The sequence below is a fragment of the Canis lupus genome, chromosome 30 (assembly GCF_011100685.1).
Source record: "Canis lupus familiaris isolate Mischka breed German Shepherd chromosome 30, alternate assembly UU_Cfam_GSD_1.0, whole genome shotgun sequence".
In the NCBI taxonomy this organism is placed as follows: domain Eukaryota; kingdom Metazoa; phylum Chordata; class Mammalia; order Carnivora; family Canidae; genus Canis; species Canis lupus.
In genome coordinates this window covers 18381172-18396659 of record NC_049251.1, presented here as the reverse complement: position 1 = coordinate 18396659, position 15488 = coordinate 18381172, and the positions used below count along the sequence as shown (strand labels likewise).

The window sequence follows — 15488 nt, the reverse complement described above, 5'->3', positions numbered from 1 at the left end:
TTTTTTTTTTTTAAAGCTTTTCAAGTGTTTTTTTTTTTTAATTTTTATTTATTTATGATAGTCACACACAGAGAGAGAGAGAGGCAGAGACATAGGCAGAGGGAGAAGCAGGCTCCATGCACCGGGAGCCCGACGTGGATTTGATCCTGGGTCTCCAGGATCGTGCCCTGGGCCAAAGGCAGGCGCCAAACCGCTGCGCCACCCAGGGATCCCTGGGGCATCATTTCTAAGCTCGGTATACAGACCTAGGAAATAAACGTTTCCCCATAGCCTCATCAACAGAATGTGTTGTCTTACTTTTAAAATTTTGCCACACCAACAGGTAAGAAATGGTATCCTAGTTTTGTTTTAAATTGCCTTTCTTTAAATATGAGACAGTTGCATATCTTTCCATACACAAACATCTATATCTGTTTATGTCTATCTGTATATATATTAAGAAACATTAGTTCATATTGATACTTCCAGTTAAACACCGCAGTTTTAATTTTTGCTTTCCCTTTTTCCTTTTATCTCCTTTCTTTGTTCTTGAGAAACCTGGCTCTTATTATCCACAGTATATTTACTTCTTTGCTGAATCTTAGAATATTCATAAAGTAGTTTCAGAAATAGTAACCCATACTCCTGTGAAAAGCAAATTTACCACTCAAGTACAATATTTGTGTCCAATTCATTTTGTCTTTAGCCTTATGGAATATAAAGTTCTGATTTCCAAAGTTACTTTAGTTCTTATCTTACCCACTTTTTTTTTTACCCACTTTTTTAAAAACATATTTTACTTATTTATTTTTAAAAATTTATTCATGAGAGGCAAAGAGAAAGAGAGAGAGAGGCAGAGACACAGGCAGAGGGAGAAGCAGGCTCCATGCAGGGAGCCCGACATGGGACTTGATTCCGGGTCTCCAGGATCATGCCCTGGCCAAAGGCAGCGCTAAACTGCTGGACCACCGGGGCTGCCCATTATCTTACCCACTTTATTAGTTTATTTACCCACTTTCTCGTAAGTGGTCATTTAGATTGTTTTCAACATTCTGCAACTATAAACAGTGCTGTAATAAGTAACCTTGTACATATGTATTTCTGTATTTTTAGAAAGTAGCTTCAAGTAAGTTGCTAAAAGTGGTATTGCTAGGTCAAAATGTAGGTGTAAATGTAGTTTTGTAGGTATTACCAAATTCCCTCTAGAAGAGTTGTACTGGTTTGTATTTCTGCCACAATTGTTCTGCAGTCCCTTCTTTTTCATAGCCTCATCAACAAAAAGCGTGTAGTCTTTCTTTCTTAATTCTTCACTCTCCAGTGGTATCTCAATATTGTTTTCATTTGTATTTCTTTAAATATGAGTGAGTCTAAACATCTTTTCATATGTTTAAGAACCATTTTATTAATGTGTTTGTTTCTTAATGGTGAATTGTCCATTCATGTGTGTTTCAATTTTTCTATTGTGTTTTTAGTCCTTTGATCCCAAATGTGAAGAGTTTTAAAAGATATATTATGGATATTAGCCCTTTGATTATGGTATATATTACAAATATCCCCCCCCCCCCCCCGATTTATAAGTTTTCTTTACATTTTGTTTTGCTGTTTTTTTTTTAAACCTTTTATTTATTCATTCATGAGAGACATACACAGAGAGGCAAGAGATGTAGGCAGAAGGAGAAGTAGGCTCCCTGTGGGAAGCATGATTCAGGACTCAGTCCCAGGACCCCGGGATCATGACTTGAGTCAAAGGCAGACACTCAACCACTGAGCTACCCAGGTGCTCCTATGCTGTTTTTTTTTCTGATGCAAAATTATCAGTCTTTTTTTTTTTTTTTTTATTACTCTGGATGTTAAGTCATTGTTAAAAACCTTACCCTATACCAGGGTAGAAGAAGAATTCATCCATATTTTCTTATAGTCTTTGTATTATTTTATAATGTACCTTTAGATCCTTGATTCCATTGAAGTTTATTCTTTTGTATGATATGAGATATGAATCTAAATTTATCTTTTATCCAAATGGCTATCTAGTTATCCCAGCATCACTTATTAAGAAACCCATTTTGTCCCAGTTATTTCAGATGCTGCTTAGCATATCCTAGGTTTTCTCATATTTTTGGGTCAATTTCTTGGCTCTGTTCTTTGACCTCCCTTTATCTATTCATGTCCCGGTACCACACTGTTTTAATTTTAGTGGCTTTATAGTATTATTTTTGAGTAGGCTCCATGCCCAATGTGGAGCCCAGTGTGGGGCTTGAACTCATAGGCCCAAGATCAAGACCTGAACTCCAATTAAGAATCAGAGAGTAAGGGGCACCAGGGGACTCAGTGGTTGAGCGTCTGCCTTCGGCTCAGGTTGTGATCCTGAGTCCTGGGATCGAGTCTCGCTCGCATCAGGCTCCCTGCAGGGAGACTGCTTCTCCCTCTGCCTATGTCTCTGCCTCTCTCTCTGTCTCTCATGAATAAATATATAAAATCTTAAAAAAAAAAAAAAAAGAATCAGAGACTTAAACTACTAAGCCACTCAGGCACCTGTTTATAGTATTTTTTAATGTTTGGTTTCATTAAACTCTCTCATAGTTTGTTCTTTTTCATTATTTTCCTGGGTGTCCTCAGAGGTTTGTTTTTCCTTAGAGACTTTGATACCAAACTTATCTAACTCCATAAAAAATAAAGCTGTCTTTTGAGTAATAACATGAAGGAAAAGATAAAGCAAGTAATTTACATATCTGAGGAAGAATATTCCAGGCAGAGAGATCATCAGCTGCAAGGACCCTAAAAGGCCATGTGGGGTATCATAGCAAATTTGACTTCTCTGGTTGTGAATTTGGAGCAGAGGAATGGCCTGATCTTGCAGCTATGATAAAAATCGACCATAAATTGCTGCCAAAAATGCATATCGTGAATCTAATCAGGAGGAAACACTAGAAAAACTGAAAATGAGGAGCATTCCACAAAATATCTGTACATACTCTTCAAAATTACAAAAGTAAAAAAAAGTCAAAGGCTAAGGAACTGTTTATGATTAAAGGTTATGAATGATACATGCCAATTAAAATGAATATTCTGAATTGAATCCATGATGATAAGGGAGGGAAGGTAATGATGTAGGGAACATTGCTGTATGATTGGTAAAATAGTAATATATAGACTGTGGACTAAATAATACTGTTATATCAATGTTACATTTCCTGATTTTGATTACTGTAGATATGTAAAAGCGCATCACTGTTCTGAGGAAATATAGTACTCTAAAATTATATAGGAGGCATCATGTCTGTAACCCACTCTTAAATATTTCAGAAAAAATGAAAATAAGAGAAACAGAGGTGTTAAGAAAACAAACAGGCAAAACCTAAACAATTGGTGAATCTGAGTAAAGCATATAGGTGAGTTCAGTTTACAGGTTTTGCAAACAAAAGCAAAAATTAAAAGAAACAGTTGATAGTGGGACAAGGGGAGAATCCAGGAGATTAGTTAGGAGGTATTTGTATTGATCCAAGCAAGAAATAGTGATTGTCTAGTTGAAGAAGATATTAATGGAGAAAATAAAAGTAGATGAATGGATTCTGGATATATTTTTAAGAAAGAATGGACAGAGGCTTGCTTATGTGAGGGTATGAGAGAAAAAGAGAATCAGAGATGGCGGCAAGGTATTTGTTCTGAGCACCTGAAAGGTGGGAGTTGCTATTTATTGAGACAGAAGACATTGAAGGAAGAGCAGGTTGTATACGTGGGTTGAAGTATGGGAGAAGAAAGAGTTGGAGTTTCATTTTAGTTATCTATCCTCTAAGCAAAGCTGACACAAGTGATTCTTCCCCAGTAAATTTCTTGGAAACCAGGAGATGTATGTGATGTCATTCATAGATCTCTGCACTAACCTTGGTTAAGCCATCTGACCTCTTTATATTATTATTTTCCCCAACAAGGGAAAAAAAATACCTGTCATGCATACTTCACAGGTGAAAATTATACTAGATGTTAAACATAAAAGCACTCTGGGGACGCCTGGTTGGGTCAGTGGTTGAGCCTCTGCATTTGGGTCAGGTCATGATCCTGGGGTCCTGGGATCCAGTCCTGCATAGAGCTCCTTGAAGTGAGCCTGATTCTCCCTCTGCCTATGTTTCTGACTCTGTGTGTCTCTCATGAATAAATAATTAAAATCTTAGAATAAAAATAAAAGCATTCTGAACAGCATAACATACTTATTGAATCACTATGTTGTACACCTGAAATGAATATATGAATATATATGAAATATATAAATATGAATATAAAATTTTAAGTAAAAAATTTGAAAAGTATGCAGTTTTAAAAATGCTAAGTATTTAAATATAGGCTGTTACTGTCCTCAGTCATTGTTATGAAGTCTTATGTCTGCATTCTCTTTTCATCCACTTTAGCCTCTCATCTGGTTTATTATTCTTGACTGCTTATTGCTAGGCCTTTTCTTAGGGTGACTCCTTCTTTCATTTGGCTAGACAGTCTCTGAATGCTTCACTGTGCTGAGGCTCATTGGCCTGCTGGCTGTTAGATTATAAAATCTCTCCTGCTACCAACAGTGAGTTGGCTGCCCCGTGGTACCGAGTATCCCATTTATGCAAATAGACTTGAAGTAATATCTCCTACTTGATGAGGATTTTTATGTATGATATATAAAGGTGGATTAACTTCTATTAATTAATAGCTAGAATGTTTAGATGCCTTTGTGTGCAAGCATGGTGTCAGGCATGTTACCTCTAATTTTCATTATATCCCTGGGAGCAGACATCATCACCTGTGCTTTACAGGTGAGGAAACTGAGGAAAATAACTTGTTCAGGTTATTATGCTAATAAATAGTATCTGGGAGCTGAGATGTAGTTCTAACTTTGAGACTCCAAATCTTTTCTTCTTTGTCATTTCTTTTTCTTTTTTTCAACCCTATTCCCCTATTCTGAGACATCTATTCCCTCAAATTAACATTGCATACTTATATTTATGCACGTTTTATTCAGCCTAGACTATCTTTCTCTGTGCTCTTTTATCCTTATTTATTTATTATTTATTTTCCATGACTCCACTAAGTTTTACTTTGAGACTACCTCGGCACCTGGTATATGATTGTTCTTTAGAATTCTTCAAAATATGAATTTGGCACTTAATGGATGCTAGCTATCCCATAAGGTTGTAGAAGGAATAAACCATAGTAAATATAAGTCTATAAAAGTTCTAAACATATATAACTGGGTATTTCTGTTATGGCATCTTTATTTTAATCTTACAGGCTCCTTAGTGATAGAACAGAGAAGTCCATTTGACCTGAGAAGATTTGATAGTCATGTGACTACTTCCTCAGCAGGAACTGACTGGCATTAGCATGTATCTTTAGGGAACGTTTCTTTTCATTTCCTGAATGGTCTCTCTGCCTCTCTAAAGCACAGCTTTTACCAGTCTGCCAGCACATTGTTTTATAGGAAATATTTAACTTGAAAAATAATACTAAATATTGTCATTGTGAATTTATTATCTAATGTCCACTTTAGAATTTAAATTTTTTCTTCTTGAATGGATGGAGCTAGAGAGTATAATGCTTAGCAAGATAAGTCAGAGGAAGACAGTTGCCATATGCTTTCACTCATATGTGGAATTTAAGAAATAAAAAAAAATAAAGGGGAAAAAATGAAAGACAAAGCAAGAAACAGAGTCTTAACTATATAGAGAACAAACGGATGGTTACCAGAGGGGTGGGAGTGGGGAGATGGGTTAAATAGGTGATGGAGATTAAGGAGTAAATTTGTGATGAGTACGAGGTGATGTATGGAACTGTTGAATCACTATATCATACACCTGAAACTAATATAACACTGCGTTAACTAACTGGAATTAAAACAAAAACTAAAAATCTTTTCTTCTTGAGATTGATCAAAAGCAGAAATCATGAAAACATAGCATAGCAGCTTGATTTTGATGAGTGATAATGATGTAGAAAAACTTAATGCCTCTTAACAAAAGAGATAGGGATTATAGTCTCAAGTGAAGCCACATTTTTAAGTCATCACAGTAAAAACACAGCTTTTGAAGAAAGCCTTTTATCACATGAACTTAATATTTTTTCCTTTTAACAAGGGATCAAATAGGGAGAAGCAATGCTGGATTTCAGATTGATTGCCTGCAAAAAAGTAAAACTCTAGATTTTGTTTCATGCAAAGATGTTCACTTATAAACTAAATACTAGATGTAGGTGCTTGTATGCTTAAGTAAGGTAAACAGCAGCACCCAGTAGGTGGTTATCAGAGAGTCAATATCAACATGGGTCGGGCGGCCTGGGTGGTTCAGCGGTTTAGTGCTGCCTTCGGCCCACAGTGTGATCCTGGAGACCTGGGATCAAGTCCCACGTTGGGCTCCCTGCATGGAGCCTGCTTGTCCCTCTGCCTGTGTCTCTGCTTCTCTATCTCTCTCTCTGTGTGTGTGTGTCTCTTGTGAATAAATAAGTAAATAAAATCTTTAAAAAAATACATCAACATGGGTGAAAATTTAAATTGTATTCCACATGAGTCAGATCTGAGATTGGCATTACTTAGTTTAGTCATGAATGACCAGGATGTGAATGAAAATATGCTCATTAAATTTGCAGAGAGCAAGTTGATGGTCTTAGAAAATATGAATAGTATTTGGTATGACTATGATGAGCTAGAGAGATCACATTTTTTTAAACGGTAAAGTTCAGAAGGAAAATCTGTAAAAGAATACACCTGATGCAAAATAAAAACTTAGTAGGTATAAGAAAAGCCTGGATAGAACAAATAGATACAGATAGAGAAACTGAATATATACAGGTACCAAAGGAGGAAAATGGACTAAAGTGTAACTCCTTGCTTTCATCAACCTAGAGCATATATTCTGTTCTTGAATAATTTTTTCCTGATGTTTCAGGTGCCTCTACATAGTGTAGTTCCTAGTGCATTCTTCCATACAACCTAGTTTTCTCCTTATCATCATGTAAATATCAATGAAAGCATCACCTTTTTAAGAAAGCATTTCCTGACATCTCTTCCTCACATCTACCAATTCCATATCCTTCCTTGTTTCATAGTATCCTGGTTAGACCTCCTTTTTAAGCAATTACTTCACTCCATTTTTAACTTTACTTTCAGTCTCTGTCAATAGGCTTTGACCTCAGAGTCTTTTGTCTTCATAAAATAGTAGGTACGTTGTGACTGTTCATTACATGTTGAATGAATGAATGAAGCCATATTTTTAGGTGGGGGCTTTTAGTTCATATCAGAGCCTCTGGAACCACCATTGATAAAACAGGTCAGAAGGGCTTACCTCCAAGGCACCCAGTATCCAGGTATTTAGGATTACTGGAGGGACGCCTGAGTGGCTCAGCGGTTGAGCGTCTGCCTTTGGCTCAAGGCGTGATCCTGAAGTTCCAGGATCGAGTCCCATATCGGGCTCCCTGCATGGAGCCTGCTTCTCCCTCTACCTATCTCTGCTTCTCTTTCTGTGTCTCTCGTGAATACATCAATAAAATCTTAAAAAAAAAAAAAAAAAAAAAAAAAGGATTACTGTAGATGCCCTTGAGAGAATTGGCCAGAAATCATAAATGTTTGGTTCATGCGTCCTTAAGATGGTCCAGATTGATCTGTCCATGATGAAGAGTAGAGAATCTCTCTTCTTTAACTTGGTTTTATCAGGCTTTTGAAATGATAGCTATATCCCAAAAGTAGAAAGTTCTTTCTTGTAATATAAGAAAAGAACACCTGAAGGATTATAAATATTGGCTGATCAGATAAGCAAAATTTCAAAGAACAGTAAATTATTATTTATATATATGTAACCATCTAAAGCTCACAGATCAAATGAATAGAAGATAGTAGACTCTGGTATTCATTTTGAACCATAAATTAAAATTTTTTTTAAATTCAAGTATAATTAACATACAGTATTAGATTAGTTTTAGGTTTACAATATAATGATTTCAACAATTCTGTACATTACTCAGTGCTCATTACGATAAGTGTACTATTAATCCCCTTCACCTATTTAACCCCCACCTGCCTCCCCGCTTGTAATCACCACTTTGTTCTCTGTATTTAAAAGTAAGTTTTTCTGTTTGTCTTTTTTCCTTTGTTCCTTTTTATTTTGTTTCCTGAATTCCACATGTGAATGAAATCATGGTACTTGTCTTTCTCTGATTGATTTATTTCACTTAGCATTATGCCTTTTAAGTCCATCCATGTTGCAAATGGCAAGATCTTGTTCTTTTTATGGCTGAGTAACATTCCATTGTGTATATATACTGCATCTTTATTCATTCATCTGTGGATGGACATTTGGGTTATTTCCATAACTTGGCTATTATAAATAATGCTGCAATAAACATAGGAGTAAATATATCTATTTATATCTGTCTATCTCTTTTCAAATTAGTGTTTTCATTTTCTTTGGTTAAATACCCAGTAGTGGAGTTTTTGGGTGATTCTATTTTTAACTTTTTGAGGAACTCCATATTTCTTTCCACAAATGAAAACCATACCAGATAGCATTCTCACCAATGATACATGAAGGTTCCTTTTCTTCTACATCCTTGCCAATGCTTATTTCTTATTTCTTGTGTTTTTGATTTTAGCCATTCTGACAAGTGTGAGGTGATATCTCATTGTATTTTTTTTAGACTTTATTAATGAGAGAAAAGGAGAGAGAGACAGAGGCAGGGGGAGAAGCAGCCTCCCTTTGGAGAGCCTGATGTGGGACTTGATCCCAGGACCCCAAGGATAATGACCTGAGCCAAAGGCAGATGCTCAACCACTGTGCCACCCAGGTGCCCCTCTCATTGTAGTTTTGATTTACATTTCCCTGATGATGATGATAAGCATATTTTCACTTGTCTGTTGACCATCTGGATGTCTTCTTTGAAAAAAAAATGTCTATTTGTGGCTTCTGACCATTTTTAAATTGGATTATTTGGAGGGTTTTGGTGGTGAGTTGTGTAAGTTCTTTAAATAATTTCTATATTAACCCCTTATTGGATATATCACTTGTAAATCTCTTCTTTCATTCAATAGGTTGTCTTTTTTGTTTTGTTGTGCAAAAGTTTTTTCTTTTGACAAATAAAAATTGTTTAATTTTGCTTTTGTTTCCCCTGCCAAAGGAGGCATATCTAGAAAAATATTTTTAAGGCTGATGTCATAGGGATTATTGCCTATGCTCTCTTCTAGAAATTTTCGGGCTTCAGGTCTCACATTTAAGTCTTTAATCCATTTTGAATTTATTTTTGTGTATAATATAAGCAAGTGTGAACCATAAAATTTTTATCCTAGTTGTTTTTCTGTTTTCTCCTCATCTTTGTCTACTCTTTCTGTTCTGCCTTTGTGTGTCTTTATTATCTGTTGTCCTTCTCTCATCTGTGTCTCTGCTTGGCTCCCCATTTCCACCTATCTCTGCTCTTGTTCTGTCTTTTTGGCATTTCTTCCTATGGCTACGTAGGACTGGAAAACATTTTGAAGATTTTATTGTATCTTTTTATGAAATCTTTTTATAAAGATTTCTACTTCCTGGGCAGCTCCGGTGGCGCAGCGGTTTAGCGCTGCCTGCAGCCTGGGGTGTGGTCCTGGAGACCCGGGATCAAGTCCCACATCCGGCTCCCTGCATGGAGCCTGCTTCTCCCTCTGCCTGTGTCTCTGCCTCTCTCTCTCTCTCTCTCTGAATAAATAAATAAAATCTTAAAAAATAAATAAATAAAAAAAGATTTCTGCTTCTCATGTTTGAGCTAAAAGCACGTGAATTGATTATTTTACATTTTTATTCTTTGTAACCCTTTATTGATTTTGGCCATCTTAAATTCAGGAGTCCTCCAGAGGAGAAATGTTGCCCATTTCAAATATGGCTACTCAAGACCACCTGAGTATCTGTGGGCCTGTCCTTTTCCAATTGTTCTTGGTTGCAAGAGTTTACCCTAGCTTAGAGTGCAAACTATTGTCCATCCAGCATCTGAAAAATCAATTCCAGAGTTAGACATTTAGATTGTAATACTTTAGAATTTGAGTAGGACTTTGGGTACTATTTAATTTTAAAGATGAGAAAACTGTGGAGCAGAGAGGTCATACAAACTACTCAAAGCTGTGTAGTCTTTAATATTTTTCTTCTTCCATATATCATAGGAAAGGGCTATATGAATTTTTATATTTTTTGATACAACATCTTGATATTAAGACTTGAAATAGCCTTTTAAAGGCGGTACAGTGTTGTTTTTTAAAATATTTTATTTTATTTATTTGAGACAGAACATGAATGCGGAGAGAAGGGCAGAGGGAGAGGAAGAGCAAGAACCTGACTCCCCACTGAGCAGTGGACCCACTGTGGAGCTTGATCCCAGAATGCACTGTGGGGCTCAATGCCTGAGCCAAAGGCAGACAAATAAGTGACTGAGCCACCCAGGCGCCTAAGGGCAGCACAATTTAAATAGTGGTTCCCATTAATATTTCCATCAGACTAGTGGAAGTCTCCTTACGTCTTTTGCTGTTGGAAGGAGTGGTGTTACACAGGGCATAGTGATAGAACTGATCATGCAGGAATTAGGAAGAGATGATTTTTTTAATCATTTGGTGGAAGGGAATCCAAAACTACTGATCACTGCTTGATTAATATATAGAAAAAGGTGAATTCTGAGGACTTTTTTTTTTTTTAAAGATTTTATTTATTTGAGTGAGAGAAAGAGAGCATGAGTGGGGTGAGGGGCAGAGAGAAAAAGCAGACTCCTCACTAAGCAGGGAGCCCAAAGTGGGGCTCAATCCTGGGACCCTGTGATCTTGGCCTGAGCCAAAGGCATTAGATACTCAACTGACTGAGCCAACCAGGCACCCTTCAGAGGATGTTTTAAATGACTAAAAGAAAGGACACTGGCACCACAATAAAAACTATTTTATTAGACGATTTATGTTTTAATTAGCTATGAATGAACAGAGGCAATGGGAGTGTCCAGTTCTGTTGAGAAATTCAAATAAAAAGAAAATGAGAGTGTAAGTATGAGGAGGTTGTTTCATAAAAACAAGGATTATGTGCAAGCTTGTACTATAAAATTTAAACACTCCTTAGTGTGTCACCTAGGTCCTCCTCATTTTCCCCACAATATTAGAGTCAGAGTGTCAGGAGCAGGCTACTGTATACTCTCACTATATTTTTCAAGATCTAGTTAACCTTCATTTCTCAAGGGAAAAAGAAAGTCCTAAATTTCTACTTTGGAAATTTATTGCCAAGTACTGTGGATTCTACTACTTTGGTATCTCTTAAAGCTATCTACTGCTCTCAATCAGGACAGCGACAACCTTTGTTAAAACTTTCATAATTTTTCTTTTTTTTTTTTTTTTGTTTTTTTGTTTTTTTGTTTTTTTTTTAAACTTTCATAATTTTTCATCTGGACCCTCACCACTCATCCTCCACATTGCTGCCAGACTGATTTTACTAATTGGGTTGTATTATTTTCTGTTTAAAACTCTATTACCTATTAATAGACACTCTGTTACCTTGAGGTAAACTTCACATTCCTTAACATCTCATGTAAGAACTTTATGATCAGGTTCTTGGTCATCTGTACAACCTGAACTGTCACTATGCCATGTTCCATCCATGGATGGATGACCAATGTAGAATAATCTCCCCATCTTGTGGTCTTAGAGGATAGTTTCACTAAAAACCTTTGAGGTCATCCTGATCCAGTCTCTGTAAATTAAGGGCACAAATGATACCACTTTTATGTATGTTTTATTGTTCAGTTATTTTGATGAAAAGCCAATTGCTGGTTCCATCTCAGGCAGTAGCAATTTCCTACTTCTGTCCTGCTAGAAATCATAGTCAAAGCAGAGAGATTTAGGAATGCCTGGGTGGCTCAGTTGGTTAAGCATCTGCCTTCGGCTCAGATCATGATCCTGGGGTCCTTGATCAAGCCCCAGGTCAGACTCCCTGCTCAGTGGGGAGCCTGCTTCTCCCTCTCCCTCTGCCGTGGACCTGTGCTTGCTCTCTCTCTACTGTTCTCTTTCCCTCTCTAATAAATAAATAAAAATTTTAAAAGTAAAGCAGATTTAATCTTAGGCTAGTTTGCTCATTGAAATTCTATTTACTTGTAAGCAATATACGTTTATTGAGCATTTGTGATGTGTCAGGCTCTGCACTAGGTGCTGGATATTAAATATAAAGATGATTTAGGGGTCACCTGGAAGGCTCAGCGGGTTAAGTGCCTGCCTTTGGCTCAGGTCATGATCCCAGAGTTCCGGGATTGAGCCCCATATCAGGCTCCCTGCTCAGTGGGGAATCTGTTTCTTCCTCTCCATCTGCCTCTCCCCCTCCTGCCCCTTGTTCTCTCAAATAAATTAATAAAATCTTTATTATTTTTTAATAAAATCTTTAATAAAAAAAGATGACTTAGGTCTTATCCCCAAAGAAATGATAGTCCTGTGAACAAGTATATCACTTAGAGTTTTTGAGTCATTGTGTTAATGAATTAAAGATAGAATAGTAGATAGTCTTTGAGTTCTGACATATTTGAACAAGTCAGCCAACAAATACACGAACCATTTCTTTTCTGCTAATGAAGATACTTTCAGTAGGAGCTGGAGTTTGTGGAAGACATGACTTTATGGGCTGTTAACTACTAGACAATTTATCATTTTATTTCAATAGGATTTTCTTTTAAATGCCTTAACTGTGGCTCCTTTCTTTTTTGAGGTGGTTGACAACAGTACTGTAATATACCAGAATTATTGTCTAGAAATTAAATAATGTGTTTGAGATATATACACACAAAAATTCAGAGACCTCCTATTATAGATTCATCCTTAGATGTAACACTAATTTGATGCTTGATATCTTCTTTTCCCTGTCCATTGCTAGTTTGCAAGAAGTTATTTTTATTAGGAAATATCATTCCACATTGCTCCAGGTATGAACCAGAAGAAATTCACCATGGCTCACTGATGAGAACACAGAGGAAATAGTGTTAGTCACATTCAGGAGTGGACAGCACTGTTAGTTACTCTTCTTTGTTTTACAGAGATGAACGAAATCAGTCCATCATTGTAAGTGGAGAGTCTGGGGCAGGAAAAACAGTCTCAGCTAAGTATGCCATGAGATACTTTGCAACTGTAAGTGGTTCTGCCAGTGAAGCCAATGTTGAAGAAAAGGTCTTGGCCTCCAACCCCATCATGGAGGTAAGACAGCAGCAGCCATGGCCTTCTTACTATATTCTCTTAAGAAACCTACTCAAAGAAATACTGAAACAGTATATATTGTTAAAAGTCTGGGCTCTCCCAACCACTAAAAGTAAGAAAATACCTCTCCGCATATTAGTAAGAAGAGACCTATGAAAAGTAGAAAGGCAGTAAGATACACATTTGAGTAAAGCCCAGCTATGGAAGCATCTACTTAATTTCATAATCCTGCATTTTTAACCTACCACTGAATTGTCTCCAAGTAACTGACAGTGGTACTTCATTTCTTAATTTCTATTCTCCCAGTTAATTGACTCTCATCTATTATTCCTTATACTAGAAGTATGTTCATTTCCCCCTAGTTCTGAGTTCATAGGATTCACTAAAGCATGATGAGTTTTATCATCCCTCTGCCCATATTTCATTTTCTATACTTAGTACAACCTGTTGAGCTGTAGGTTTCTATCTTTTTTTTTCCAGATTTGAACTGTAGGCTTAAATCATGATGATCTTGTAAACATTTTTCTTCTTGTTTCTGTGGAGCACATCACACAGCTTTAGGTTAGAAAAAGGGATTCAGTAGCTATAAATTCCATGTGAAAGGAAGGACTATGAAAGGATGTCCTTTCAAAAGTAAAATATGTATACAAAGTGGAAATGTTTTTGTGAAAATTTGAGTACTTCAGGATTTGTAACTTGAAAATTATTTGTCTATTAACATGCTTTTAGAAAAGTCACATTTTTCTAAATAGTCCCATTAAATGGAGAAAAGTAATTCTCATTAATAATGGAGAGAAATTATTTTGGAGAGGGAGAAACAAACCATTCTTATTAAAAATTCAAGTCAGCATTTTTTATTCCTGTGTTTTTCCTTTGTCAAGCCTTATTTGTCCCCCAAACACAGACGGAGTTTAGAACTGGCCTGGTGTACCTGGGATACAAGTGGTTTTTGCAATAATCAGCCCAGAGGTAATTGTGCCTGGTTTGCAGTGCCGTGTGTGACACTTCAGAACAGAGTGTTGTGATCCGTTGCCTGCAGGGCTTCCCTCCAGAGCAGTAGGACTTCTGTTCTTGGGACCGAGAGGACAGGATTTGCTGGGGAAGTTAAGAGGCTTCCTGGGCTAGGTGCCCTGGAAAGAGAACTGGAGAAGTTTTCTAAAATAGCAGAGACTGGGGGAAACAGAGGTTTGTGCTAAAAAGAGTAGTCAACATTTTAAGCAAATATTAAGATTTTGAAACAATTCAACCTACAGATATAGTGCTGGAATCCAGTGTTAGCATTGGGGAAATCTAATCTGTACAGCCAGTTTGGGTTTTGGGTCAGAAAATAACAGGACTTGGCTTTGCTTCCTACCATTAGATTGACTATTTTTGGTCACAACGACAAATTCTCTGTATTTGGCAATAGTTTAGTTAATTCTTAGTCCCTAATATTAGAATATTCCAGTCTAGGTTGTGATGGCATCAGGGAATTCCACCTCTTCTAACCCTGGACCATAGAATAATACAAGCCTGGAATGAATCTTATAGAATGTCTAGTAGAATATTTTATGACCTTACTATATTCTCATTCAAAAAATAACTACCTTGGTTTTTCTACAATACAGATTTTAGTTGTGTTCGTAGGAGAGATTAAAATGGCCATTGATACTAGTTTTTAATATGTAGTTATAAGGAATTTACCTTATTTTCTAGGATAAACAAAAAAAAGATAAAGGCATCAGTTGTGCTTCTATATTGTTGTATAGTTTTTCTACAGGAATTTGGATTAAGAAAATTTGACAAAGAGAGAACTAATTCCCTTTCTTTTTTTTTTTTTTTAAGATTTTATTTATTTGAGAGAGAGTGTGCATGAGCACTTTGCCCCAGGGGGATGGGGCACAAGGAGAGGGAGAAGCACACTCCCTGCTGAGCAAGGAGCTAGGTATGGGGCTCCATCCCAGGACCTCAAGATCATGACCTGAACCAAAGGTTACTGCTTAACCGAACTGAGCCACCCAGGCACCCCGAGAACTAATTTTCAATAACCACAAATGAGAGCATCCCAATTTGAAAGATTAAAATGGAATCAGGGAGGTACCTGGGTGGCTTCGTGGTTGAGCAGCTGCTTTTGGCTCAGGTTGTGATCCCGAGGTCCTGGGATCAAGTTCCGGCATTAGGTTCCTCACTGGGAGCCTGCTTATCCCTCTACCTATGTCTCTTGTCTCTGCCTCTTTCTCTGTGTCTCTCATGAATAAATAAATAAAATCTTAAAAAAAAATAGAATAGAATTGGGAACTGAAGAATGGTGACAAAGGGTTTGCAGTTATAGGAAGAAGACATG

General features: G+C 36.8%; 1 protein-coding gene across 7 annotated transcripts in view; it reads left to right on the top strand.

Moving 5' to 3' along the window:
- Positions 1 to 15488, top strand: part of MYO5A (myosin VA) — a 189822-nt gene that overhangs the window by 74008 nt on the left and 100326 nt on the right. For all 7 annotated transcript variants that reach the window (XM_038580448.1, XM_038580444.1, XM_038580443.1 and 4 more), the window contains exon 5: positions 13009 to 13165. In XM_038580448.1, coding sequence (XP_038436376.1) covers positions 13009 to 13165 — 157 coding nt within the window. The remainder of the gene's footprint in view (positions 1 to 13008; positions 13166 to 15488) is intronic.